The sequence below is a fragment of the Zalophus californianus genome, chromosome 1 (genome assembly GCF_009762305.2).
Source record: "Zalophus californianus isolate mZalCal1 chromosome 1, mZalCal1.pri.v2, whole genome shotgun sequence".
Classification (NCBI taxonomy): Eukaryota; Metazoa; Chordata; class Mammalia; order Carnivora; family Otariidae; genus Zalophus; species Zalophus californianus.
This window is the reverse complement of record NC_045595.1, coordinates 7573240-7601097: the sequence shown is the minus strand read 5'-3', so window position 1 is coordinate 7601097 and position 27858 is coordinate 7573240. Positions and strand designations below refer to the sequence as shown.

Here is a 27858-nt window from a genome sequence, read left to right as displayed (position 1 = left end):
CGGAGGCCCCTCCAGGGCCTGGGAACCTGCAGTATATAAGCCCCTCAGCCCCTCCCTCGGCTCAAGAATGGGGTTCCAGACTTATGTAAAGCGAGAGTCAGAGAGTTTTCTGGAGAGGAATCTTTAATTTTCGCTTGAGTCTCAAAAGGTCCTAACACGCCCCAGATTTGGATTAGAGCCTCGGGGTTGGGCCTTGAACCGGCAGCCTTCTCTCGGGGGAGGAAGTGGGAGGACGGGGCTGGGAAGGGCTCCTGCTGGAGGGGACACCTCCCCTCAACTCAACCGAGGCAGGCGCACATGAAAAAGCTTTATTAGCACAAGAAGAGAGAGGCTTCCAGAACTGGGAGGGGATCTTCCCAGGCCTCTCCTCCCTACTGCCTGCAGGGCCCTCATCTCTGCAGGAACTTGGGGCTGCCAGAGTGCTCTGTTCGGGCTCTGTCCCCCTGAGATGGAAACAGGACAAGGCGGGGACACAGAGGTTGGACACGGTTTCATGGGACTCCGTGGTTTAGCTGCCAATGAGTGGGCATTCATGTTTAGGCATGCCACGGTGTCACCGTGAGCACTAGCAGAGAGGCGTATGGGCAGAGGGGGTGCTGACAGAGGTCAGTGCCAGTGATGGTGGGAGGAGTCCGGGCCCAGTGGGTTGTCCCTGGGCTTGTCACCAACTAAACCGTATCACCATTGCCAGTCCCCTTCTGGAGGAAAGCAGCTTAGCTAATGGAATGGGAAATTCCAGCCCCACTTGATCTTTTTTTGCCAGGCACTCCTGTGCAACCGTACCTGGCAACCCTGAATGAGGTTTAGACTGAGAGCTCCCTGAGGACAGGAACTCATGTTCCTCTTCTTTACCATTCTAGCCCACATAAAAGGCACCCAATAAATAGCTGGTAAAAGAACAAATGAATAAATACGTCATCATCGAGAGTTGGGGACAGTCCGTGGACAGCAGGGCTGGACCTGGCATCTGTCAGAGGGGAGTATGGGGGCATGTGTTTCCATGCTGCTTGTCTGTGCAGGTCACTTCTCTCTTAGGGCTGTAGGGCCTCAGCACACGCAATAGGGGTGGGTTTCACTGTTTCCCAGTTGGGCGTCCCATGTTGAGTGTCCCGCCACACACACCCCCCGCCCCAAGACAGGGCAGGCTTTGACATCCCTCACAGTCATGCCCCAAGTCCTGCCCCCTCCTTGTGGCTCAGTCCTGTGGCTCCAGGTCAGGTGTGAGGCTTGGGGATCCTAAGCGTGCAGGTGCCAGGACCCCAAATGCTGTCTGTATCCTGAGGCCTCTAGCCTGTCCTCAGGCATCCTGGGAGGGGGGGGTGGAGCTGCATGGCTTGTGACCACTGTTGTTCAATGGGGCACGGCTGCCACCGTGCAGGGGGCTGAGCGGGAGGCCGGGTCGTGGCCCAGGCTCAGGGGGGCGTGGCTGGTGTGTTCAGCTTCATAGCAGCGGCCTCCTGGGCCTTCTGTAGCCTATATTTCTGGATCTTCCGCTGGCGGTTATAGAGGTAAGTGGCTCCGATCACAGCTCCTAAGATGACAGCAGCCGCCACCAGAATGATGATGACCATGTTATTCTGGTCGTCTGTGGGGAGGACACAGGGTGTGATGAGGGTTGAGCCAGGCTCGCTGCCCCTGCCCTTCCCAGCCCCAAACACCGGCACACTCACAGGTCACGTTCAGGACCACTTCGCGGGTGACCACACCACGGGGGCTCTGGGCCTGACACAGGTAAGTGCCCGCAACCTCCCGCTTGACAGGTCTCAGGTCCCCGATGGGCAGCAAAGCACCATCCCCCTTCCGGTGACATTTCAGCTCAGGAGCCGGGTTTCCCCAAGCTTGGCACCGCAGGGTCTGCTGGGAGCCTTCCTTCCATGTCCAGTTTCCCGGGCAATCCCTCTGGTCTAGTCGGGGACCATCTGGAGAAACAGAGCAAGATTAGGGAGGGGGTGACGGACTAGGAAGACCCCCCCCACCCCCCCACCTAGGACTGGAGGACTCAGGAATCCGGAGAGAGGGCTGGAGGGGGCCCTCAGAGGGCAGGAGCTCATGGGGTCTTAGGGGTTGGGTCTTGGGGATTAGGGGTCATTTTCCAGTGGCCCCACTCACACAGGACGCGGAGCTCCCGGGTCTGGTTCTTGTGCAGCAAATGTCCAGCCACATCCAGAGCAGCAGAGCACAAAAAGCTGCGCCTGTGGTCTGCAGCGCTGGCATTTAGTTGGAATTGTGCCCTGGGTGCTGGATGCCCTGGTGGCAGCCCGCTCAGCGACACCACAACTCCAGCCTGGGCCTCACACTCCACAGTCACCACAGTCCCTTCTGAGACCTCTGGCTCACTTAGGGTCAGGCTGGGCGGGGGGAAGCCTGGGAGGGGGAGGGCACACAGTGAGCACCGCCCCCCAGGACTGCCCCCCCCCCACTCCCCGGAAGCACGCCCCCCCCCCCCACTCCCTGGAAGCACGGCCCTGTCTTGACTTACTGTAGAGGGTCACATCCTCCTTCCATATCCGGTCTTGTCCTCCCAGGGTCACCACACACGCCAGCTCCTGGGTGCCCTCCTGTGCTGCGTTTGCCTTGACATTGGCCGTGGCCAAGACGGAGTCCTTGCTGTACAGGGATGTAGAGTCCAGTTTCTGTTCAGCCAGCATCAGGCTGACTTTGGCCTCCGCAGCTGGGAACAGCCCATCCAGAGTGCAGTTCACAGCCCACTGTGTGCCCACTTCTATGATCCTGGGGGTACCAAGGCATGGCAGGATCTCTGGCAGGACTGGGGAGAGAGGGTGGGTGTGAACAGAGAGGGGACAGGCAACCTGAAGCCCCTTTCTGGGGCATTTTCATTCCCCCCATCTGGGACATCCTCTGGTTCCCAGAGACTCTGGCCTGGGTCACCCCTGTCCCGGGACCCACGCCAGGGTACAGCCTTCTCGGAAGATCCTACGGCTGGGGCACCCCATCCCCGACCACCCCACCCCTATGGCCAAGAACATGCTCTTTCCAGAAGCCTTTGTAATCTAGGTCACCACCTGAGCACCCCCACGACCAGAGGCCTCTTCCCCCCCTCCCCCCCCCAACCCGCACCCCAAGCAGGAACAGCCCCTGAGCCCATCCTCTCTGGCGGCTCTCCAGTGCCTCACCAAAGGTTCGGAGCTGCCTGGGGGCCGAGATGTTCTGGAACAATCCCAGCCCTCGGGGCCTCAGGTCCAGGTCCGTGCGACAGGAGAAATTGGCGAGATGGTCGTCTCTACCCGCCAGCACCGGGACCGTGACCTCGACCTCGGCGGGCTCCCCAGGGGCCGGCTGCCGGCTCAGCTCCTCCTCCCCGCGGAGCAGCACCACGAAGAGGCTGTCCCGGGGCGTCCCGCCGGCCACCTGGCAGCGCAGAGTGAAGTTTTCGCCCACGGGCTGCCAGCGGGGTAGGGGTAACAGCTCCACTCGCTCCGGGAACCCTGGGGTGTTAAGGGGGCGGGGTGGTGGTGTGTGAGCAGGACAGGCTGCCCGCCCGCAGGGAGCGCTGGGGCGCCGGCTGCACCTGTCCCAGGAGCCCCGCCGCTCTCCACTCTTGACAAACACTCCCCAAACCACCTAAGCCAGACAGGAATGTTAAGAGCTTCGGGATAAACCGGTGGGAAGTCCCCAGGAAGTTGTGAAGGGGGCAAAAGTAATTTATTCACTGCAGCATCTGAGAGTGAAAAGCGGAAAAGCACCTCAAAATCTATCACCAGGAGTCCCGTCAAATAACTACAGGAAATTTAAGCTGCCCAGTCCAGTAGAGATTGTTTTTAAAAGCCCCCTGCTCCCCCTTCTCCTCTTCTTGGACTTCGTTTTCTCCAAAGCATCGCTCACTGTCTGATATCCGAAGGTGACACATCTACTCAGTTAACTTGTTTCTCCTCTATGTCCCCCACCCCGGAAGTTAAGCCTGGGAGGGCGGGGGTATTTGCCCCCTGACGCTCCGCTGGTACACAGTAGGCTGTCTATATTCATAGAAAGAATAAGGTCGAGCCACCCACACTGATTCGAGGCCTTTCAGAAGCCCCTTTTAAGGGAAAGAAGTTCCCGAATGGGCCGTGTGATCCCCTGAAATGTTAAACATGCAAGAACAACCCACAGACACTCAAAATGAAACTCTGAATATCCCCTGAAAACACAACATGTGGGCTTTGTTTTTGCCAGGGTCTCCGCTCCACAGGAGGTAAGAGAATTTCAAGCCTGGGCTGCTGGTGAAAATTGACAGCAGAGTCCCGGTGAGCTGTGATTCAGCACTGAGACACCCTCCGCCCCCCGCCCCCCGCCCCAAAGCCTTCCCAGGGCGGGGTCTTAGTGTTTCTTGGCAAGACTGTTGAAGTGTCAGGGGCTGACACCTAGCTTTGGGGCTTCGCTGCTATGAGCTGTACGTGAGTGACTTTGCCTCTGGAATAGGTGTAGAAATTGAGCCTCAGTTTCCTAAGCTGTAAAACGGATTATTGGAGGTAAGACTTTTATGAGTCCATTTAAGAGGTAGAGAGAATGACTGTAAATGGGCATGAGGTTTCTTTTTAGGGTGATGGAAATGTTCTAAAATTAGATCGTGGTGATGGGTGTACAACTCTATAAACACGTTAAAATGTGTTGAATTGTACGCTTCAAAAGGGGTGTCTTTTATGGTGTGTGCACAATATCTCAATGGAGCTGTTTTAAGAAATAAAAGGGCAAGAAACCCGTCAGACATCCAGCGCTTACCTCTAACCACCTGCTGCGAACACGAATTGGCAGACTGGTGTAAACCTCAAACCTCAGCACACATCCCCCCCACCCCGCCCCTAAATGGAATTCACATCTCCGAGCCCAGCTCCTTGACTTTGAGGTCAGACTGGGGGAGGAGGTCTGTCTTGCTTGGACCTCTCCCTGAGCCCCAACCTTCAGTCCTGGTTACTTCACTCTTCAAATATTTGTCTGCCGTCCCTTCCTGTCCCCAGCCACTACCCACACATGCGGTCTGGACGAGGTCCACAGCCAAATGCTCTCTGGCTTCCCATAAGCCTTCGGCTATCTCAACCCTGGCCTGCTCACACACCCTCCATGGCTCCCTAGCACCCTGAGGAGAAGGTCCCAGCTCCTCCACCTGGCATTTGAGGCCTTGCCCACCTCAGCTCTAGCCACACCAACCCGTTGGTCTTCAGCCCCTCCTAATGCCCCTCCCCCATCCGCCTGTTTTCCCACTCAAAACTTTGCCCAGCCTGTGCCCTCTGTCCTGAGTGTCCGTCTATCAACTCCTACTCACCCTTCAAGGCCCACTCAGGGGTCATCTCCTATAGGAGTTAACGCCTTTATTCTTTCTAGAGAAAGCTCAGCCACCCAGGGATCCTGCCTCATCTTTACACTGGGTGTGGAGCAGGACCGAACTAGATAGAGAGTCTCTTAGGGGACCCCTCCACCGCGTGCCAGGCACCTGTTCCATTTCACAGAGCTGGAAATGAAGGCAAAGTCTGGCACCCAAAGGCGTGGAGGGAGGGAGAAACGTCACAGAGCCAGGACTCAAACTTGGCGCACTGAGCTCTCAGCTATCAGGCCGAAATGTGGAAGTCTTTTGGGGAGGTTTGCCTGGGGTTTCACAGGCCACCAGGAATGTTCGGGGACTCTCCTCACCTGCCCAGAATCTGCTCAAACATGCTCCAGGTCAGAAGCAAAGCTGCTATTTCCCCAAAGGCTTCTTTTGCCCAGGCACCATGAAGGTGGAATGTCCTTTATGCCTCATGGCCTCATCAGACCCAAGTGAGGAGGGCTCGTGGGAAGACAAGCCGCGTCCCCCACGGTCACACTGTTAGTCAGGGTTAGATTGGAACCCGACGCTGGCTGATCCCAAGACCAGTGGGCCGGTTCTCTTTTTTTTCTTCCTTCCTCGTGCTTCTTGTTTTGTCTTGTTTGCCCCTGCGTTTTATTTCTGTATGGCCTCTGATAATAGTAACTCTTGCCGTGCAAAATGCCCAAAGTAAAAGAAGGCCCATCGAGGCGGCTCGCCCCCTGCCCTCTCCCGGAGCAGCCCTGCCCCAGCGTCTGTCCTCACAACCAGCTAATACGGTCACTTCTTGCGTTTCCTCTCACGCCTCCTTTATGTGGCAACACAGGCATCCCTCCCCTGCCTTGCTGCTCCTTAACACCAGGGATGGCTGCCACTCACTCTGGGCATACCTCCCCTTCCCTTCAACTTGACAGTACACCTTGGAGCTCATTCTCCTTTGGGGACACAGGAACTTCCTCTTTTTTTGCACAGCTGCATAATACTCCACCACACAGTCTATCGACAGTTTATGTCCCCGGCCCCCTATGCCTGAGTGGCTTGCGAACGTTTGCCCTTCCAAATAAAGCCACAGTGAATAAGCCCATCCTGCACCCTGTTCAGTTTCCTCGTGGATGGGGCCACAGGGAAGCCAAGCCCGATTCCCAGCAGTGGGATTTCTATGTCCAAGCTCATGTGCCTGTGTCATTTAGAGAACCAACACCCCCTTTCTCCACTCAGGGTTGTGCTTCTTGATGCCCCCACCCTGTCAGCAATGTCCCAGGACAGCCTGCTCCCCCCACCGCTGTTGCCAATATGTGAAAAATGCCATGTCCGGGCTGCTTTGAAATTGTCTCTTCTTTTCAAGAGTCACATCTAGGGGGCGCCTGGGTGGCTCAGTTGGTTAAGCGACTGACTGCCTTCGGCTCAGGTCATGATCCTGGAGTCTCGGGATCGAGTCCCAGCTCAGCAGGGAGTCTGCTTCTCCCTCTGACCCTCTTCCCTCTCGTGCTCTCTATCTCTCATTCTCTCTCTCTCAAATAAATAAATAAAATCTTAAAAAAAAAAAGAGTCACATCTAGGATCTGTCACATGTTTAAAGAGGCCTAGAGTATTCAAATGTACCGAATCTCTGTACTGCACTAAAGGCACCCAAGAAAATTCAAGAAGGGGTTTCAGAGGACAGTGAGGCTCTCTGAAGATGTGCCTGCCCACCAGTCCTTCAGTGAGTCAGCTCTGGCCCCACCACCAAGCCACCAGGGCTGTCCTGGCCTGTGGGGACCCCCACGCACCCACCTCCCCGGCCCAGCCTGCCTAGTCCAGCCCCTGGGCCCAGCCACTCACAGTACACGGTGAGGGACATTGAAGCCATCGTCTGTTTGTCACAGTTTGCAAAACATATGGGATGGCTATCTTCTTGCACGTCACTCAGTTCAAAGACCTTCCAGTTGGCCCCATGGGCCACTTCCTTCTTCGTCAACTGAGTCTCCAGGCCCAAGGTGGAGGGCTGGTCACAAGAAGTACTACAGTTCACCTGCATGGAGCCTCCTCGGGGTATGATGGCTTCTGGGGGGTGCACTGATGTTTGGGCACCTCCAGGTCCTAGAACAAGAGATGGAGGAGGGGACAGGCATTACAAATTGGGTTCACCAACAATCACCATGTACCCAGCCTGTGCTGGGCGCATAGGCTCGAATGAGACAAAAACTCTGCCTTCAGTGTGGGAGACAGAAAAATTCACAGGCAAACAAGATAATTAATAACTGATGTTAATATGAGCTTTGACAAAAACAAAACAGGGTGATAGAACAGACAGTGCCTTGGCAACAGGGTAATGTGTGAATGATGAGAGGGGGCTGGCCATTCAGAGAACAGAGAAATTAATTCCAGGCAAAAGGAACAAGTGCAAAGGCCCTGCGGCAGGGTGGCTGGAGCAGAGCGAGTAAGGGGGAAGAGCTGGGAGCAAGGAGGTCAGGAAGATCGTGTGGCCGGTGCAGGCCATGCAAGGTCTTATTCTTCATTCTGAAGGCAATGGGAAGCCATGGAGGATTTTAGCAGAGGAGGGACATGAAGTCAGTGTTCTTCTCCCTCCCAAGATGTGAGGTGGCAAGGGCTAGCCCTCCGGGAATGGAGAGATTCCAATTAAGCTGGCTCCTTACTCCCTCTGGCAAGTGGTCTCCCCTCTCCAGGCCTCAATTTCCTCATTTGTAAGGTGGGTGAATATAGTCATCCCAGCCCCTGCTAATCCAATGGACTCACAGCATAGGGCAGGCAGTGAGTGCTGCAGGGGATAAGAAGGGGGTTGGTAGTGGTTAGCTTCCTCAAACCCTGGTGTCTCCCAAGCAGAAAGTCTGTCTGGGCCCACCCCTTCTCTCTCTCCTCCAAAGATTCCTGCCCTCAGCTTTGGGTCTACTCTATCTGGGGTGGAGGCGTGGGAAAACAGCTCCGTGAATTCTCCGAGAGTAAATGGGAGGGTTCCCATTTCATGGAGTGAAATGGTGAGGCGGGAGAGGTGACGTTACTCACCTAAAAAGCCACCGAATCCAGATTGGCATCTGGACTAGAACACTTTGTTAAGCTGGTAAGCACAGGTGTCCCTTTCCCACCATCGGGCTTCCCAACACTTGGTGGTATGTGACCCACTGTCTCCCTGCCTCCCCTCCCTCCAGACTGGGGTTGGTGGAGGGGTGCTGGGGCGTCCCACTCTCAGCCTCTGGTCCCTGGGCAAGTCAGGCCTGGAATTCCCCCCCGCGCAGAAGCAGTCCCGGACTTCCCCAGAGGTAGGAGATGAGGAACAGAATGTACGTGTGTGTTGGGGGGAGGTCCCCAGCCTACTCAGCTTGGCGCCGGACCCATCCCCATACCGTCTGACCGGGTCCTGGAGCCAGGCGTGGCACTGGGCCAGGACACAACCATTTCGAGGAGGCGGCTCTTGCGTTCTCCATTTTACGGCTGAGAAACTGAGGCTCTGGGAGGCTCAACCTGTAGCTTGAGGCCACTCGTCGAGGTGATGCAGGGTCTGGATTCGAACCCACGGCTGTTGTCTTTGGCTCTAGCCCCAACTTCCCATAAAGAGCTACCTAAGTACGACTGGGGCTTATCCCCAGCTGGCCGGCTTACCCCCAGCTGGCCGGGAGTCGGTCCTCCCAGTGCCTGCAGGGCGCAGCCTGGATTCCGGGAGTTGGCGCGACGGCAGCCCCCACCCCTGACTCACCTGGGAGCAGAGCTCCGATCAGGGCCAGGAGCGCGGGCAGCGCGGGACAGGCGGTGCCGGGAGCCATAGCCGGCCAGAGGAGGGCGGAGAGCGCAGAGAGCGCGGCAGAAGCGCAGAGGCGTGCGGCGCGGACTGCGCTACAGGAGCGCGCGGGAGCTTTTATAGTGGCCTGGCCGGGCACGGGGGGGACAGAGGGGCGGGGCTGCTTTCCCGGAAACCTCGCGCCTTCCCCTCCGGAAGGAGGGCTCCGGCATTTCCGGACCGAGAGGGTACCGAGCCTAAGTGGGGTTGTCCCCCTTCTCGAGCGCTGGAATTTCCGAGTTGCAGCAGGGGGGGCCGCAGCGGCCCCGCGGGTCCGGGGGGCCGCTCCTGGCTCTAATGGTCCGGTCCCCGGGGCCCGGCTGACCGTGGTTCTGCGTTTACGCTGCGCTAAACGCTTTACTGAATACTGCCAACTACCCTGGACGGTAGGGACTGCTATTGTGTCCGTTCCACGGAGGGGTAAACTGAGGCTCAGAGCTGCGAGAGGATTCGGACTCAAGTGTGACGCCCCAGCGCTGCGGGCCTCTTTAGCCGCGTGGAGCGGCGCTGGAGTCCATACGGGGCCTTCTCCATCAAGGGTACCCCTCCCCAAGGAGCACGGCCCTGCCCAGCTGACAGATTTCCCGAGAAGCGGCAGGAGCAGGCCCGGGCACATTCTGGCGGCCGCGAAACCTGGGGGTGAGGACTAGCGGCGTCATCACGTCCGGGGCCCTGCATCCCCCCTCCTATGGGCGCTTCCACCCCCGCGGCCTCGCTTCCCCTTTCGGCCTCCGCAGCGGGGACATCTTCACGGCTCCCAGAAAAAGGAAGGAAGCCGCGTGGTCCTGACGCGCCGAGTCTCCCGCTGCCGTTCCCAGGCTCCTCGGGGAGACTGAGGCAGCAAACCTTGAATGGAGAGGGGGCGCTGGGACCCTTCCTTTCCGCGGGGAAACAGCTCCTAGGCCCCCAAGTGGGGCGGGAAGAGGAGGCCGTCAATTTCCAAGTGCTGCGCGCAGTTCCTGAAACTTCAGCGCTGGGCGCCCGCGCTGACTACGTGCAGATGTTTACGTGCAGATGTTTGCACCCGCTAATTCTATTAGGGCGGGGCGGGGGGAGCGTTGTGACCGCCTTGGCCTGCGCGTGTGACCCCAAGACTTGGCATCTACCACGACGAGGCTGGGGACCCTGGGGTCTCCCAGCGCCAGTCCGCGCCGCCCAAGGCTTCCTGTTGTGGGGCGCGCGCCGCGTCGCCATGGAGACCTCGGAGGGGCCAGGGAGGTCGCGCAGCAGAAGGGGAAGGGAGGGGGCCCCGGGGACGTTCGGGCCCTTCCTCCGGAGGATGGGCCTGAGAGTCACTCATCAGCCAGAAACGCGTCCCTTCCCCCGCCCCGATCATTCCCAAGGAATTTCCACGGGGATCTTTCGACGCCGGGTGTGGTGGGTGCTGAATTCCCGCCCAGAACTGCCTGGGCAAAGGTGCAGAGCAAAGGTACAGAATGGGAACCGGGACGCGCTGGGCCTGGGAAAATCCCGTGCGGGGTCGGAGCCGAGTATTTTCCGGCGGATTTTCCTTTTTCTTTAAAGATTTTATTTATTTATTTGAGAGCAGAAAGATTGTATTTAGTTATGTATGTACGCATGTATTTAGGTGTTTTTTTTTTTAATTTTTTTAAAATATTTTATTTATTTGTGAGAGAGAGAATGAGAGACAGAGAGCGTGAGAGGGAGGAGGGTCAGAAGGAGAAGCAGACTCCCCGCCGAGCGGGGAGCCCGATGTGGGACTCGATTCTGGGACTCCAGGATCATGACCTGAGCCGAAGACAGTCGTCCAACCAACTGAGCCGCCCAGGGGCCCCTGTATTTAGGTATTTAAGAGCGAGAGCGAGAGAGGGCGACCACGAGCAGGGGGAAGGAAAGGGAGAAGCGGACTCCCCGCCGAGCGGGGGAGGGGCTCGATCCCGATCCCATGACCCCGGGATCACGACCCGGGCCGAAGGCAGACGCTCTACCCACTGAGCCACCCTGGTGCCCCTGGCGGATTTTTCTCGGCGGATTTTTCTCGGGATCTCTTCCTTGGGTCCCTTGACCTTCGTCCAAAGTGCGCGCAGGCCGCGAGCTCCCCCGCGCGGCCCAAGTCTTCCTTGTAGCCATAAAAGCGCCAATCTTTCTCGCTTCTCCCGACTTGCTGGGCAGTGTTTATTGAGCGCCTGCTGTACACCAAGAATCCTTCCAGGTGTGCTAGCGACACAGCAACGATCAGAAAAGACAAAAATTTCTCCATTGTGCAGAGATGGTTTTAGTGTGAGGGGGAGACAGACAAGGAACTAAAATATATGGGGTGTTAGCTTGTGATTAGTGCTGAAGAGAAATAAAACAGGGGAGGGAATAGGCAATGTGAGGGTTGGTGAACTTTTAAATAGAGTACTCTGAGAAAGACTGAGAAGGTGACATTTGAGCAAAGACCACCGGAGGTGAGGAGGGAGCTGTGACAATACCAGGAAGGGAGTGTACCAGGCAGAGAGTTCTGAACGTGCAAAGGCCCTGAGGTAGGGACAGCCAGGAGGCCAGTGTGGCTGGAGAGCAGTAAGGAAAGGAGGAGGAAAGGAGGGCAGAGAGGAGATGATGCAGAGCATGCTTGTTGGCCTGCAGGGGACTTTGGTTTTTCCTCCCAGTGAAGTGGGAGCCAGGGAAGGTCCTGAGCAGAGGAGGGACAGGCCTGACTCAGGTGTTTATAGGCACCCTCCTGAGACTGCAGGAGCTGTTTTCTGGAGGCAGGGAGAACAGGGTGGAAGCCAGAAAACCAGAGAGGAGGTGACTACTCTAGTCCAGGTGAGTCATGATGGGGCCTGCGCTGGGCTTGTTGGTCCTGGTCTGAGCCCCTGGGAGGATGGAGAGCCATTTCCTGAGATGAAGATGGGGCAGTAAGGTTGGCAAGAGGAGCATCCACCTCCTGGTCTTACATTCCCTTTGTGTTTCCTTGAGGAAAAGGAAAACAGAGGCTCCCCAGCCCTTCACCGAAGCTTCCAGGAAGGGCAGGGCTTCCTTCAGGGTGCCAGGCAGTCTTGGGCAGAGCAATGAATGGGCCCACTGCAGACCAGAGGCCATGGACACAGGGCAGAAATATCCACATCCCACTTTGTGGCATTGTGCCTGCTCTCCCTTCAGTCTGAGCTCTGGTGTGGCCACCCTGCCCTTCCTGGCAGCTTCCGTGCGCTTCTTTTGTCTCTGAGCATTTGGAACAGGCTGTTCCTCTAGCCCAGAATTCCCTTCCACCGTTTCTACAAAAGGTTCTCAGAGGATTGCATCCGCAAGGTTGTAACAGAAGGAGGAGCAGATGGGGATTTGAATCCAGGCTCTGATACTTATCAGCTATTTTAGTGTAAGTTCTCCCCAAAAGTGGACCCTGAAACAAAATTTGGTGTTCAGGGAGTTTATCTGAGCGGTGATCTCAAGAAACACCTGGAGTGGGGGGAGTCAGGGAAGGCAACCAGTAAAGGTGTGCATTAGCAGAGTTACCCGTTGGGGTCACTAAGGTTCAGCCTCCTGGAGGAACTCTCGGAGGTGGGTAGACTCTATGCCAATCCTGTGCCTCGCCGGGTGGACTGTCGGCTCCCCAATACTTCATTACTTCATATATATATTTATTTATATTTCCTTATTTAAAAAATTTTTAGTCACCAGGCTGTACATTACATCCCCAGGACCTAGTTATCTTTATTTTAAGATTTTATTTATTTGTTTGTTAGAGAGAGAGAGAGAGAGCACAAGCAGGGGGAGTGGGGGAGGGAGAAGCAGGCTCCCTACTGACCAGGGAGCCCGATGCGGAACTCCATCCCAGGACCCTGAGATCATGACCTGAGCTGAAGGCAGACACTTAACCAACTGAGCCACCCAGGCGCATCCCAGGACCTATTTATCTTATAACTGGCAGTTTGTGCCTTTGACCCCCTTCACCCATTTCCCCACCCCCTGCCTCTAGCAACCACCAGTCTGTTCTCTGTGACTATAAATTCAAGTATTGCTGTTGTTTATTTAAGATTCCACATGTGAGTGAGATCATACAGTATTTGTCTTTCTCTGTCTGATTTATTTTACTTAGTAACGACCTCAAGGTCCATCTATGTTGTAGCAAATGGCAAGATTTCCTTTTTTTTTTTTTTTTTTTTTTTTAAGTAGGCTCCACATCCAGTGTGGAGCCCAACACAGGGCTTGAACTCACAACCGTGAGACTGAGACCTGAGCTGAGATCAAGAGTCGGATGCTTAACTGACCTGAGCCACACGGGCACCCCAAGCTTTCCTTCCCTTTTTTATGGCCAAATAGCTTTCCACTGTGAGTATGTATATACCCATTCATCCACTGATGGACAGTTAGGTGGTTTCCCTGTCTTGAGTATGGTAATGAATGCTGCAGTAGCATGGGGGTGTGGATGCCTTTTCAAGATAGTGACTCTGTTTCCCTCAGATGAATATCCAGAAGTAAAACTGCTGGATCATACGGTAGTACTAATTTTAATTTTTTGAGGAACCACAATCCTGGTTTTCAAAGGGACTGTGCCAGTTTACATGCATATATATACGTTTAATTGAGACAAATTCACATAATATAAAGTTTACATTTTCTTAAAGATTTTATTTATTTGTCGGAGAGAGAGAGCACAAGCAGGCAGAGGGAAGCGGCAGGCAGAGGGAGAAGCAGACTCCCTGCTGAGCCAGGAGCCCGATGTGGGGCTTGATCCCAGGACTCCTGGATCACGACCTGAGCCGAGGGCAGACGTTTAACCAACTGAGCCACCCAGGTGTCCCTATAAAGTTTACATTTTGCCCTTTAACAATTTTCTAGTATATTCATAATCTTGTACCACCATCACCACTATTCGATTCTGGACTATTTCCATCACCCTCCCAAAAAACCTGGTACCTCCCAATCCCCTTTCCCTTCAGCCCCTGGCAACCCCTAACCTACTGTCTGTCTCGGTGGGTTTGCCCATTCTGGACATTTCCTGAAAATGGAATCACACAATCTGTGGCCTTTTGTGTCTGGCTTCTTTGCCTCAGCATAATGTTCAGAATGTTTTGCATAAAGGTTCATCCACGGGCGCCTGGGTGGCTCAGTCGTTTGAGCGTCTGCCTTCAGCTCGGGTCATGATCCCAAGGTCCTGGGGTCGGGCTCCTCGCTCGGCAGAAAGCCTGCTTCTCCCTCTCCCTCTGCCTGCCACAAGATACGACGTTTTGTTGACCCATCCGTCAGTCGATGGACATCTGGGGTGTTTCTTCCTTTTGGCCATGGTGAGTCATGCTGCCCTGCACATTCATGTACAAGCATTGGTATGAACATTTTTTCAATTCTTTTGGGAATACACTTAGAAGTAGAATTGCTGGGTCATATGATAATTCCAAGTGGAACTTTTGGAGGAACTGCTAGACTGTTTTTTCAAAGATTTTTACTTAACAGAGAGAGAGAGAGCACAAGCAGGCAGAGGGAGAGGGAGAAGCAGGCTCCCCGCTGAGCAGGGAGCCTGACGCAGGACTGGATCCCAGGACCCCGGGATCACGACCTGAGCCGAAGGCAGATGCTTCACGGACTGAGCCACCCAGGCGCCCCTAGACTGTTTCCCACAGCAGCTGTACCATTTTACATTCCTACCAGCACCGTACAAGCATGCAAGACTTCCAATTTCTCCACATCTGCGTCAATGCCGATTTTCTGTTATATGATTACAACTCTTATCGCCATCCTAGCGGGTCGTATGTCATCGTGGTCCCCCCCACAGTCCTTCTGACCTGCCCCGCAGACAAGCCCAGCACAGCCCTGCAGCGGAGGCAGCGGGAGGGGAGTGTGCAGGACAGCAGGTGTCAAGGATGCTGAGAGCCCCTGCTGGGAGCGTGACCTCACGCAAACCACTTCCCCTCGAGGAAACCACTTCTCGAAGACCTCAGTTGAAGCATGGGATGGTAACACAGACCTGAAAGGCTGGATGTGAGATTTCACTAACCTGGTTTGTGTGCGGTGCTTGGCAAGCCAGAGCGAGAGCGGGTAGCAGTTGTCCCGGTTGGTCTGTTTCACTAGGACCCAGCGCTGAGAATCTCCCCCTCAAACTTCCTCAGTGGAAATACGGGCTTCCTCTGCGTTCCCACAGATCTGGTTCATGCTGGTATCACAGTTCATCCTAGCCACCCTGGGGGGTAAAGCAGAAATTCATGTTGTTTATGCGTCAGTCAAAACAGAGCTTTGCTTCTCCTTCCGCCCCGTTTCTTCTCTGCTGGAATCGCACCCCAGCCCCTGGCTGAGAAGTCTACCCGGGACTCAGGCCCAAGTCGGTATCATATTCCAGTCTCTGAACTTGACTTGATATCGGAGGGGAGCCGCGGGTCAGGCCTCACGGGGCTGGAGGCCTCGGTGAGGAAGAAGGGCCTGGTCTCACTGCTGGTGGCCTTCTTTCTGTCTGCCTCCCCTCCTTTCACTGGGGGGTCCCTCCTGCCCAGGTGCAGGGAGGAGGGCACGGGGGACCGGGCTGTTCCTCCCGGGCTGGGGGCTTTGGATGGCCCAGCAGTGAGTTAAGGTGGCACCCCTGAGGGATTTGATGGGTATGTGTTTTGGGGGGCTCTGAGGCTTGAGACCCCTTGGTTGGAGAGGGGGCATCTTTGGTCTGGGTCGGGGCTCTTCCCTCAGCCCCACCCAGGGGCCCTCCATGCTGACCCCCAGTAAGCAGACCCCTTGGCCCCAACATCAGAGCCAGGTGTCCCACCGAGTGGGATCCCAGCCCCAGAGGCTCGCTTTTGCTTTCACTTTTTTTTTTAAAGATTTATTTATTTATTTTGAGAGAGAGAGAGAGAGAGTCCATGGGGGGGGGAGGGTTAGAGGGAGAAGCAGACTCCCCGCTGAGCAGGGAGCCCGACGCGGGACTTGATCCCGGGACTCCAGGATCATGACCTGAGCCGAAGGCAGTCGCTCAACCAACTGAGCCACCCAGGCGCCCCTGCTTTCGCTTTCTTAAGCCAGATTCAGCCCGAGAGTCCTGGGTCTCCTGCCTTGAACAGCCGACTGCGAAGTGCCCTCCCTCTCTGGTCTCTGTCTGGGTCAGTCCGCGTCCCAAGCGGGTGGGAGAAGGACTTGTGGGTAGCAACCACTCCCCTGAAGAAATGTCTTCACTCATCTCTCTCTTTTTAAAAAGGCTCATTATAGGCGCCTGGGTGGCTCAATTGGTTAAGCGACTGCCTTCGGCTCAGGTCATGATCCCAGGGTCCTGGGATCGAGCCCTGCATCGGGCTCCCTGCTCAGCGGGAAGCCTGCTTCTCCCTCTCCCACTCTCCCTGCTTGTGTTCTCTCTCTCGCTGTGTCTCTGTCAAATAAATAAAATCTCAAAAAAAAAAAGAAAAAGATTTATTCGAGAGCGCGCGCATGCTCCTGAGTGGGGGAGGGGCAGAGGGAGGGGGGAGAACCTCCAGCAGACTCCCTGCTGAACGCAGAGCTGACACACGACTCCACCCCAGGACCCTGAGATCATGACCTGAGCCGACATCAAGAGTCGGATGCTTAGCTGACTGAGCCACCCAGGTGCCCGTCAGATCATTTTTTTTCTAATGCCTTTTATCCTCCTTGGTCTGGCTGCGGGTTTCCAGTATGGTGCAACAGGTTCCGACACATCTCTCACATTTCTCTGGGCAGTCTGTGGGAGCAGGGGGTTGGCCTTGCTGTTTCCCGACCACTCTGAGGTAGACAACTAAGCAGCCTTACTTCCAGCTACGACGACCTAGTCTAGGCGCTGTCAGAACAGCTGGGTCTTCTCTAAGCCTCGTGCCCCCATGTGGCCAGGGAGAGGCGCAGGGAGAGGTAGGGAAGAGTTTGGCTTTAGCCCAAGCGGCATTTCCCACACACCCTCTGCACCCCTTCTTACCACAGGCTCCAAATGGCTTTTTTACTTAGTCAAAGCTGGTGCTTTAAGGATCAAAGTTTGTATCCATGAGGATTTTCAAAGAATGTTCTGTGAGCTCTGAAGGCACTCCCCAGAGATGCATTCCAGACATGTTTTTGGCAAGGGGCAGCCTAGCCCATGGGTGGTCACTGTGGCCCCCTGGCCTTGGCTAAACGGACACATGCAGATGTCAGTTCTGGCTGACTTTGAGGAAACTGACCACATTATAGTCTGTGTTAGGACTGTTACAAAAAAATTAGCTTGGGGGAGCAGACAACAGCAGCAGACTCCAGAATTAGGATACCAGTTTGGTGGGTTTTTTTTTTTTTCTTTTTGAGATTTTATTTATTTGAGAGAGAGAATGAGATAGAGAGCGAGAGCATGAGAGGGGGAGGGTCCGAGGGAGAAGCAGACTCCCCGCTGAGCAGGGAACCCGATGCAGGTCTCCATCCCGGGACTCCAGGATCATGACCTGAGCCACCCAGGCGCCCCAGTCCGGTGTTTTTTAAAAAAAAAAAAATGTGTTTATTTGCTCATTTACTGACCACAGGGATTCAGACTCTGCTTAGGGGAAATCATGATGATGAAAGCTCAGGTTTACACTTCCTATTTGTAGAATCAAATCGGGATGTGAATTCTCGGGTACAGTGCTGGGCAGTGGGGGAGGCACTGGGAGCCGGTTCCTATGGACAGCTAGCTAGGCCCTCCTCTGCATGCTCCTGGAGCCTGACTCGTCCTGCTGAAGCTGACTTTGGGTCACTGCTATAAACAGCCCTGAGGCTGCCCCCTGAAGAGAGAGGTACCCAGCAGCACCCAGCACTGAGGAAGAGCTTGACTTGCCAAGTGGAATTCTTTACAAAATGGCAATGAACTGTTTTGTTTCTCTTTTTTGATTAAAAAACAAGATTCATCTTAAAAATGAAAGTGAAAATTGGGGCCAGAGTTCGGCGCTCGGCCGCTCTGTGCGCAGCCGCACTGGGATGAGGGGGGGTCCAGGCGGCGCCACTCTGCCCCCACAGGGTGGGCACGAGACTCCCGAGCCCGCAGGGGGCTTGGCCCGGCTCAGGGCAGGCACCCGGCTCGGCGGGGCCCAGGAAGAGGGCGGCTGACGGGCCCCAAAGGGCAGAGGACTGGGGCTCAGGGGAAGTCGCGGTAGGGCAGGCGGAAGGGGTAGAGGGGCGTGTAACGCGAGTCATGCCAGAGCAGCTTCTCCTCCAGGAAGGCGACGGTCTGCAGGGTCAGGACCAGGGTCTGGTGTTTGAGCATGCTGTACGCGTTCAGGCCTAGGGGTGGAGATGCAGTCCAGGCTGGGCTGCCTACCACCTCTGGGGCCCCCTTCCCCCGCCCCGAGGAAGCAACCCCCTCTCCGTATTGCCCTACTCTAGAAGACACTGTGGTCCGGCATGGGCTCATGGATCTTGCAGGCTAGGCTCAAACCCTGGCTCAGCTGCTCACTGATGGCAAGACCCCGGGCGAGGGACGGTCCTCGGCTCAGTCCCTGATTGAGAGCCTCCTGCGTGCCTGGCTCTGCCCTGCGCTGGGGCTGTGATCCCCACCTCCCTCTCCAGCGGGCCGGACAGACCCTCAGCAGAGCAGAGGCATGAATGTACTGCGGGAGGCCTGTGGCTGCAGTTAGTGAGCGAGCGGGACAGGAGGCGGCGGCCAGCGCAGGGAGAGGATGGGGCAGGTTGTGCAGGATCTTGTGGGCCTCAGGGAGAACTTGGCCCTTGCCCCAGAGGGAGGTGGGAACCGCAGAGGGCTGTGGGCAGAGGAGGGCCGCGCTGAGACTCGGCTGCGCACAGGCGCCCTCTGGTGGCCGTGGTGGGGGAGAACAGGCTGCAGAATAGAGCAGGAGCCAGGGACGGGGCCGGAAGGACACGGGGGTGCTGGGGGGTAAGAAGTGGTGGAATCCCCCATATTAAAGTCAACGCCGACAGGGTGAGCTAAGAGACGAGTGGAGGGTGACAGCATGGTCTGGGGCCTGAGCCACAGGAAGGAAGGAGTTCTTAGGTGCGAAGGTGCCCGTGAGACCCCCAAGTGCAGCCATGCCATCAGGGAGACCGTGCAAGAGCTCTAGGGACTGATTAGTCAATGTGGTGATGGGTGTGACATGCCCAAGCCAGACTGGATCCCACCTCCCAGCCTCTCAGAGGGAGGAGCCAGATGAGGACAGCCAGCAGCCCCTGCACTCACTCGGAGCCCCTCACTGAGCCCCGAGCTCGGACAGAGCCGTCCTTCCAGGATGACATCTTCCTGATGCTCCGTTCGGGCAAGCTGAGGGCTGGGTTGAGGAGGTGGCAGGGATAGACTTTTAACTGCCCATGGACTACTGGGGACCTGGGGGGGAGGACCGGGGCCCTCTGCTCACCGACAGCCGGGATCAGGTTGAAGGTCTTCAGGCCGGAGGTGGCTGCTACGACATTCTGAGACATGTCCTCGTGGGCTCTGAAATGGAGGCCAGGAGGTGAGCACCGCAGAGGACGGCCCCCCAGCGCCCCCAGCCCCGCTCTGCCCCGCACCCTCACAAGTCCACAAGGAGCACAGAGTCCCCCCAGCGGCGGTAGCGGGCCAGCTCGGTCAGGTACTGGGGGTCGGAGGTCGGCAGCTCCAGGGAGTCTACAACGTGCAGGTCATCCTATCAGGAAGAAAGGACAGTCTGAGCCCCCAAGGGCCCCCCAGGAGCTGCCTGAGCCCTCCAGCCCCCACAGCCCACACCCCCGGCCGCCGGCAGCTCCTGGCGGGGATCGGGCCCGTACCTGGGCCAGCTTGACGGTCAGCGCCACCTTGAGGCCCTGCACCCGCACTTTCATGGGCAGCATGTAGTAGTAGCTCGTGGGGCCCCGGGGGCCATGGGCAATGCCTCCTGCAGAGACAGAGGTGTGTGGACAGGTGAGGACCCCAGCTGGGCGTAGAGGACAGAAATTTGTCACAGTGGCTGGTGTAGGGAGGCTGCCAGCAGGCAAACCGAATCAGCAAAGAGGACAGGGCCTCGAGGAGGGAAAGAGAGGGGACACTGGATCCAGCATCGCCCGGGACAGGTGACTCTGCCTCACTGGGCCTCGATTTCCTCAGCTGTCAAACCCTGAGTGAGGACCCTCTACCTGTGTGTCCACCCTCTGCTGGGCCCTAGGGGCGCAGCAGGGAACAAGATAGGCAGACCCCTGCCCTCCTGTCATTCACATTCAGAGGTTCAACTGCAGAGGAAATCAGGGCTGTCTTTTGGGGGCAGCACAAGGAGTTGTTGGGGGCAGGGGACCCACAGGAGGTCAGGGAGGGCTTCCTGGAAGAGGCACAGCCCAAACACATGCTAAGGATGCAAGAGTTGGCCAGGCAAATGGGAGCTGACACCGAATCAGTCGTCTGGTCAGAGAAGATGTGGAGGAACAAGGGGGGCCTGTAGGCACCACTGCCTGGAATGCCAAGTGAGGAGCCCAGACTTCCCAAAAGGGCTGCGGGAACCACCGGGGGGCTTAGGAAAAGCACTCTGGGTGCTGTGTGCAGGGTGGTCCAGGAGAGGTATGACGGGGAGTCGGGGCTAAGAGGGGCTGTGGCCATGGTCTGATGAGAGGCTAAGGCCAGAGCTGACAGGGAGCTGGGAAAGTGGCCGACTCTCTGATCTCTGACCCGCACATGGGTAGTGAGGTCTGCAGGCTGGAGTCCTGCTGCCCCCGCCCAGGTGGAAGGAATGGGACTGACAGTTATCACACCAGATGGGTGTGAAGATGTCCCCAGGGCCCCTCCCTCCCTGCCCCACTCACCTCCTCGCCAGATCGGAGAGCGGATGCTGCCATGCCTGGAACGCCCACTGCCTTTCTGTGGCCAAGGCTTCCGGCCTCCACCCTGCACCTCGGCCCTAGTCTTGGTCTTGGCATAGCTCTGCGGGTGCAAAGGGAGGAGACAGACGGTCAGGTTCCCAAGGCAGACACTGTCACGGCTGAGAGGGCCCGGGCCTGGGAAAACAGCAGTGAGCTGGCCAGTAGGGGCTCGCCACTGGGGAGGTACAGAGATCAGGGATCCATCGGGACAAACACACAGCACTTGGGGAGGGAGAAGAAGGATAAAGAAATCGAAAGTCCCCTCGTCTGCTCCAGAACGTCAGCCTCAGAAAGGCAGGGGCTCTGCTGCCTGGCACACGGTAGGCACTCGGCATTTTTTGAATGATTTTAATGTGGTGGCAACCGAAAGGAAGGTGTGGCATGGGGAAACGTGTGCAGGGGCTAGAGAACATCAGGGAGAGGTATGGGGTGGGGAGATGACGAGGGACTTCCATGGTGAGCTAGGGAGGGTGTGAATAGGGGAAGGACTCACTGGAATTCTGAGGTAAGCAGATGGGAAGCAGAGAGCCCCTGACTGGTAATGGTTCTTCAACGCACTTGGCAAAAAAAAGTCCAAACTACTCAGCACTGCTCCTGCTGACCTCTGTGGCCACACTAGGCTCCATGTTGTCCCTGCCGCAGGACCTTTGCATGTGCAGTTCCCACTACCTCTACCCTAGCACCACTGCCCCCTTTACTTAGTCAGCACCTACTATACACCGAGGTTAAATGTCTCCTTTTCTCTGGGACAACTTCCCTAGTCATATATTTACAGGCTTGCCTACTTGATTCATGTTCACCTCTGTAACTAGACTACGAGCTTCCCAAGGGCAGGGATCTTGCCCGCCTTGTCCACTAGCACCATGCCTAATGCACAGTGGGTGTTCAGAAAACACCTGGCACGTCACCCATCAGTGAATGGTTCAGAAGAGAGAAGGTAAGGCCTGAGCCTAACAATCCGGAGAAGACAAACCGAGGAGCTTCCCTGCCTCCTTCCACCAACCTCCCCAACTTGGGCACTCACAATTCTCTTAAAGTTCTTCTGCCAGATGGCAACCTGGTGCAAGATATCCAACCTATGGAGAAAGAAGAGGCCGTGAGAGGCCTACTACCTCCAGTTAAAGCCCTCCCCACCTCACCAGTTGAAAACAGGGGCTCCTCCCATCCAGCTCCAGGGCCCTGTGTGATCTGCCCTCACCCCTCTCTGCTCCATCTCATACCACCGCCAGGCCCACTCCATTTCCATTCTGTGAAATGGGGTCCAGCCTCCATGCCTTTGACCTCATTGTTCCCTCTGCCTGAAACACTCTTCCCCTGGCTGGTTCCTCCTCAGCCCATAAGTCTCAGTCCCAAACAACTCTCCGAGAGGAGCCTCCTTGCTAAGAGGAGAGCCACCACTTCCTCCTTCTCACAGTACCTTACTCTTTTCCTACCATTACAACTTACTCCCTGCCACCTTCTTTATGGACTGGTTTGCCTCTCCAGCCCTGCACTATCCTCCTATTCGGTAGACACTGGCCAGATGTGTGGCTGTTGAACCCCTGACATGTGGCCAGTGCCCCATGTTGAAATGACACTGTTTTAGATATATCAGGTTAATAAAATAGATTGTTTCTTCCTTTTTTTTTTTTTTTAAAAACGAGGCTACTAGCAAAATGTAAATTACACACGTGACTCACATTAGGTGGTTACATTGGACCTGACTGCCGGGGTAGCTTGCCCGGGGCTGGCAAGCTACTACAGCTAGTAGGCCAAACCTGGCCTGCTGCCTGTCTCTGTAAATATGTTTCACTGGGACACAACCCTGCTTTTGTACTACATCAGCACAGAGGAGTAGTTGCCATGGCAACATGAAAGCCTGCAAACCCTAAAATATTTACTCCCTGGCCCTTTACAGAAAAAGGTTTGCAGATCCCTGATCTAGACTGTAAGCAACATCAGCAACCTTGGTACTCATCCACTGCTGTATTCCCAACACCCAGAACGGAATCTGGCATATAGCGGACACTTCGTAAGTATTTACAGAATACACAAAATACACCGTTTTTAATTTCTTTTCTCACTCTCTAGTAGATTGGGACTCTAAAAGCAGGGGGCAAACCATGCCAAAATCAGTAATAGTAATAAATTAACAGCACTTATTATGTGCCAGATACAATGCACTTGAGGGGCATCATACGCCTCGGTAAGCCGATAAGCCAGCCCAAGGAGTTGGCCCACGTAAGGTTGAGATCCTGACTCTAAAGCTTACAAGCTGTGTGACCTTGAGCAAATTTCTTAACCTGTCTGTGCTCAGTTTCTTTATCTGCAAAGCAAGAATAACTGAACCCTCTCCTAGGGTTGCTATAAGGATCTACTTAACCAAAATGCCAATAGGCAATGCCAGGGCTTGACCAGTGTTAGTGCTTATTTTCGCAAAAGTCGGTAACAGCATATCATAATTAACATTTCTATAGAACTTATTAGGTGCCAGAATTAACTCATTTCATCATCACAGCAACCTCTCGAGGTTTGACAGAATGGGGACACTGAAACACAAGCGGGAAGGCAGGATTTGAACTCAGTCACTGAAGCTCCGGAGTTTTGCGTCCTTAACTCTTTGAGGATGTTAACTCTTAGATCTCAATCTTACATAACCCAGTAGCAGGGAAAACCATCATCCCCTTTTGGCAGGTAAAGAAGCTGAGGCTCAAGCCCAGGTCATCCTGATTCCTAAAGCCCCGCTCCTCCTCTCTCGGGCACTCAGTTCACCATTTCACTCCCACTCACCTGGGCGCTGTGGAGAAAACTTCGGGGTGCAGCTCTGCCAGACCCACGCGCTCCTGCTCGTAGCCGCGCAGGGACTCCACCCAGGCCTGCACCGGACGCCGGGGCGCGGGTACCGGGAGCTCGCACCTGCGCAGCACGGGCACCTGGGGACCTGAAGCGATTGGGAGGTCAGGGGTCAGGGCCGAGCGTCAGGGCTCCCGGTTGCCGCCCCTCCTGGAGCGACCCCGGCAACCTCACCCGCGCTAGCTACTGACTCTGGCTTCGCCGCCTGGGGTACTGCCTCTTCCGCCAGCGCGTTCAAGCCCTGTAAATGGTGGACGAGAGTGAGAAACGACACCCGGAACCTCCAGCGTTTGTCCTCCGGTCCCGTCCCCAGCGCCCCGCCTCACCCGGCAGCCCGTGGGCCGAAGCCAGGCCCGCGCCCCGGCCCGTACTAGCTGCAGCATTGCGGCGCAGCTCCCCACGCGGAGAGGTCAAGGCTCCTTCTGGCTGTGCGCGACGCCCAGCGATGACATCACGCCCGCGACACCGCCCACCCCGCTCGGGTCGGCGTTGGAAAGCTGAGTGCAAGAGGGAAGGCGGTGGGGCCTGGCCCAGCGTGCCTTCATCTCCGCCCCAGGACTAACCCCCAGGCTCCAGTTTTCACGCCTGGCCTACGGGACCCCCTGCGACACCTGGAAACACGCGACCTGGCAGCAAGAAGCCGCGCCCCTTCGGTAGGCCCTGCTCTTTTTCCTGGGTCCCGCCCCCAGAAAGGCGCGCTCCTCGTTCAGCCAATGAGCGTTAAGCCTGGCAAAGTGGCCCGCCTATGGCTGGGCGGTTCTGGGGCGGGCACTAAGAGAATATGACCAACACCTGTTACGCTTTTGGTGTCGGTCACGCCCTCCATGCCCCGCCCCCGCCCCCATCTAGCCTCCTAGACCCTCCGCGCTGGTTTTTCAGTTTCCAGTGAAGTGGTTTTGTGTGTTTGTTTACGTGCAGGGCCTCATCTCCCGCAGAAAACCCTTAGTATTGAGCCTGTGGGACCGTGCCTCTCAGATTCCCCAAGGCAGAGGGTAAGTTCCCCATCAAACCACAGATTAGGTCTGTGTCTTCTCCGCCTCCTAGACAGGGTCCCGTCCCCTCCCAGAACTCTCTCCGAAAACACAGCAAGGTGGGGGAGTCCGCAGACCCCGGATTTCCTTCCTCGTTGCGCACCCTTACAACTGAAATCTAAATATTCATTTTGAGGCACTTTGCCAGCTTCCCCGCGAGGCCTCCAGAGGGCGTCATGAACACGTAGCAGCCTTCGCTGCCTCGCCGAGCCTGATCACCTGGCTGGCCTAACGTGGTCTGGGAGCCAACCTCAGTTTCCTCATTTGGAAAATGGAGAGGTCATGAGACCTCAATGAAATGAAGTCATGCCTAGCACAAAGTGAACATTTAATGGTATTATTATTATTATTATTATTATTATTATTATTGAGGGTGAATTTTGTCATCAAAACAAGTCAAGAGCCAAGGCAGGGATGGGGTGGACCCTGGAGGACTTGAATACCTACTAAAGATGGGGGCGCTTTTTTTTTTTTTTGCATCTGATATATAACATGGATATTTTTGTGTAGTATTAATAAAAATTTACAATGTATTTCATTGGGTAGTCTATCCCTGCTAGAATAATTGTGGATGGGTATTTAAAACTCCACCCACTCTGCAATTTAGAAAGGTCTTTCAATCCTTTATGTTGTAGAGTTTTATTTATTCATTTTATGTTTGTGTAGGTAATTCACACACCAGGTAAAGAAAATTTCAACAAGTACAAAAGTATAAACTAGAGTGAAGTGTCTCCTCCAATCTCTGATCCTGTCCCTCCCTGTTCCCCTCCCAAAAGCCACCACCAGAACCAGCTATGTGTCTCCTCCCAGAACCAGTTTATGATTTATAGGCAGATTTACAAGTCTGTCCTGTGCCAGGAAGTTTGGATATTATGTAGCAAATGATGAAACAGAACTTGCTTAATGATTTATTAGGCATCTACTGGTACTGAGTAGGTAAATCCAGCAGACAACGTTGAGATACAGTGCAGTGCAGAAGGTTGAGGAATCAGAATAGGGGAGAGGGGACGCCTGGGTGGCTCAGTTGGTTAAGCGTCTGCCTTCAGCTCAGGTCAGGATCGCAGCGTCCTGAGATTGAGCCCCACATCGGAGCCCTTGCTCAGCGGGGATCCTGCTTCTCCCTCTGCCTGCTGCTCCCCCAGCTTGTGCTCACTAGCACTAAGAGAATATGCTCTCTCTCTGACAATAGATAAATAAAATCCTAATAATAATAATAATAATAATAATAATAATAATAATAAGGGAAGGGAGGCCTACAGTGTATGTGGGAGCCCAGGGGAAGAACTCTTAACTCCTGGAGGCAGGGGTCTTAGAGGTGACTTCCCTGAAGCTGTAACTTGAAGGTCCATCAGGAGTTTGTCCAGAGGAGAAAAGGTGTTCCAGGCTGAAAGAACAGAGTTGCAAAGATCAAAAGTGGGGAGAGAGCGGCAGGAGTTAGGGGTGGCTGGACCTTCCTAATGGCAACTCATTCATTTAAATTGAACCCACCTCAGGGCCTTTGCACTGTTGTTTCTTCTGCCTGGAACATACTTTCCCCAGAGCTCCACATGGCTCTATCTCTTACCTCTTTCAGTTCTTTGCTCAAATGTCACCTCCTCCAAGAAGCTTGTCCTGACCACCCTCTTCAAAATTGCAATCCCCACTCCCGGCCCTTCTGACTCACTTATCCTGTCTTTTTTTTTTTCCCAATCAGTATTTATCTTCTTTTTTTCTTTTTAAAGATTTTATTCGGGGCACCTGGGTGGCTCAGTCGTTAAGCGTCTGCCTTCGGCTCAGGTCATGATCCCAGGGTCCTGGGATCGAGCCCCGCATCGGGCTCCCTGCTCTGCGGGAAGCCTGCTTCTCCCTCTCCCACTCCCCCTGCTTGTGTTCCCTCTCTCTCTGTGTCTCTGTCAAATAAATAAATAAAATCTTTTTTTTTAAGATTTTATTTATTTGAGAAAGAGAGAATGAGAGATAGAGAGCACGAGAGGGAAGAGGGTCAGAGGGAGAAGCAGACTCCCTGCTGAGCAGGGAGCCCGATGTGGGACTCGATCCCGGGACTCCAGGATCATGACCTGAGCCGAAGGCAGTCGCTTAACCAACTGAGCCACCCAGGCGCCCATAAATAAATAAAATCTTTAAAAAAAAAGATTTTATTCATTTATTTTTGAGAGAGAAAGAGAGAATGAGCACGAGCAGGGGGAGGGGCAGAGGGAGAAGCAGACTCCCCCCACCGAGCAGGGAGCCCGATGCGGGACTGGATCCCAGGACCCTGGGATCACGACCAGAGCCGAAGGCAGATGCTCAGTGGACTGAACCACCCAGGCACCTCAGTATCTGCCTTCTAACATCCTATGTAATTTCCTTGTTTTTGATGCTTTTTGTCTGTCTCCCCCATTAGAATGTAAACTCCCCCAGAACAGAAATTTTGCTGTCTCCTTCCCTGCTGTAGCTCCAGCACCCAGGATAGTGGCTGTAACACAGTAGGGGCTCAATACATGTTTCTTTGGGGCGCCTGGGTGGCTCAGTCATTGGGCATCTGCCTTCGGCTCAGGTCGTGATCCCAGGGTCCTGGGATCGAGCCCCGAGTCGGGCTCTCTGCTCATTGGGAAGCCTGCTTCTCCCTCTCCCACTCCCCCTGCTTGTGTTCCCTCTCTCGCTGTGTCTCTGTCAAATAAATAAATAAAATCTTTTTTTTTTTTTTAAAGATTTTATTTATTTATTTGAGAGAGCGAGAATGAGAGAGAGAGAGCACATGAGAGGGGGAGGGTCAGAGGGAGAAGCAGACTCCCTGCTGAGCAGGGAGCCTGATGCGGGACTCGATCCCGGGACTCCAGGATCATGACCTGAGCCGAAGGCAGTCGCTTAACCAACTGAGCCACCCAGGCGCCCTAAATAAATAAAATCTTTAAAAAAGAAAAAAAAACATGTTTCTTGAGTGAATTCCTTTGCTCATCATCCTGTTGCAGGGGTATTACCAGAGACAGAGGAAGCCCTCCCTTTGTCTCCTGGGTCTCAGATCTCTATCCCCTTGATGTCACGGACACATAAGTTACCAAAAAAATGATTATTTGCCCAACACCACTCTAGTCGCAGAGACACATGTTCAAATCTAGGGGGCGCCGCGAAGTGGCTGGGTATCCCTAGACAACTGGTTAGCTCTTCCAGAGTCTGGTCTCCTTTTAGGTGTTAAGTGGGACATACACGAACCCTCCCCTCCTGAGCTGAGTGAAGGATTAGAGTTCTCTTTTCCTTCCGTCTCCACTCCCCACGGTCTTTTTCCATCCGCTAGA

General features: G+C 55.1%; 3 protein-coding genes across 3 annotated transcripts in view; 1 reads left to right on the top strand and 2 right to left on the bottom strand.

Annotated features, from left to right (window-relative positions):
* Positions 1–105: 105 nt before the first annotated feature.
* On the bottom strand, positions 106–9120 carry ICAM1 (intercellular adhesion molecule 1). The gene is made up of 7 exons (XM_027583484.2): positions 8970–9120; positions 7100–7357; positions 3135–3446; positions 2480–2767; positions 2110–2364; positions 1671–1919; positions 106–1585 (listed from the first exon to the last, which is right to left on the bottom strand). Exons 1-7 carry the CDS (start codon positions 9034–9036, stop codon positions 1413–1415), a joined length of 1602 nt encoding a protein of 533 aa, XP_027439285.1. The 5' UTR covers positions 9037–9120; the 3' UTR covers positions 106–1412.
* An 8197-nt stretch (positions 9121–17317) lies between these two features.
* Positions 17318–24161, bottom strand: MRPL4 (mitochondrial ribosomal protein L4). Its single transcript, XM_027585789.2, has 9 exons — positions 23879–24161; positions 23727–23793; positions 23490–23640; positions 21745–21796; positions 20664–20781; positions 19662–19768; positions 19431–19540; positions 19274–19350; positions 17318–18188 (listed from the first exon to the last, which is right to left on the bottom strand). Exons 1-9 carry the CDS (start codon positions 23933–23935, stop codon positions 18043–18045), a joined length of 885 nt encoding a protein of 294 aa, XP_027441590.1. The 5' UTR covers positions 23936–24161; the 3' UTR covers positions 17318–18042.
* The window catches only part of S1PR2 (sphingosine-1-phosphate receptor 2), a 22746-nt gene continuing 18960 nt past the window's right edge, over positions 24073–27858 (top strand). The window contains exons 1-2 of the mRNA XM_027585784.2: positions 24073–24205; positions 24471–24544. The gene's annotated coding sequence lies outside the window, so the exon portion shown is untranslated. The remainder of the gene's footprint in view (positions 24206–24470; positions 24545–27858) is intronic.

Excerpts from the sequence above, each read along its gene's own strand:
- MRPL4 (XM_027585789.2), bottom strand. The coding sequence starts at position 23,935 with ATGCTGCAGCTAGTACGGGCCGGGGCGCGGGCCTGGCTTCGGCCCACG. Across the intron at positions 20,782-21,744 it reads AGAAGAACTTTAAGAGAATT|AGCTATGCCAAGACCAAGAC; the intron begins GTGAGTGCCCAA and ends TTGCACCCGCAG. Across the intron at positions 18,189-19,273 it reads CAACCTGATCCCGGCTGTCG|GCCTGAACGCGTACAGCATG; the intron begins GTGAGCAGAGGG and ends CTCCACCCCTAG.
- ICAM1 (XM_027583484.2), bottom strand. The coding sequence starts at position 9,036 with ATGGCTCCCGGCACCGCCTGTCCCGCGCTGCCCGCGCTCCTGGCCCTG. Across the intron at positions 7,358-8,969 it reads GATCGGAGCTCTGCTCCCAG|GACCTGGAGGTGCCCAAACA; the intron begins GTGAGTCAGGGG and ends CTCTTGTTCTAG. Across the intron at positions 3,447-7,099 it reads AATGTCCCTCACCGTGTACT|GGTTCCCGGAGCGAGTGGAG; the intron begins GTGAGTGGCTGG and ends TTAACACCCCAG.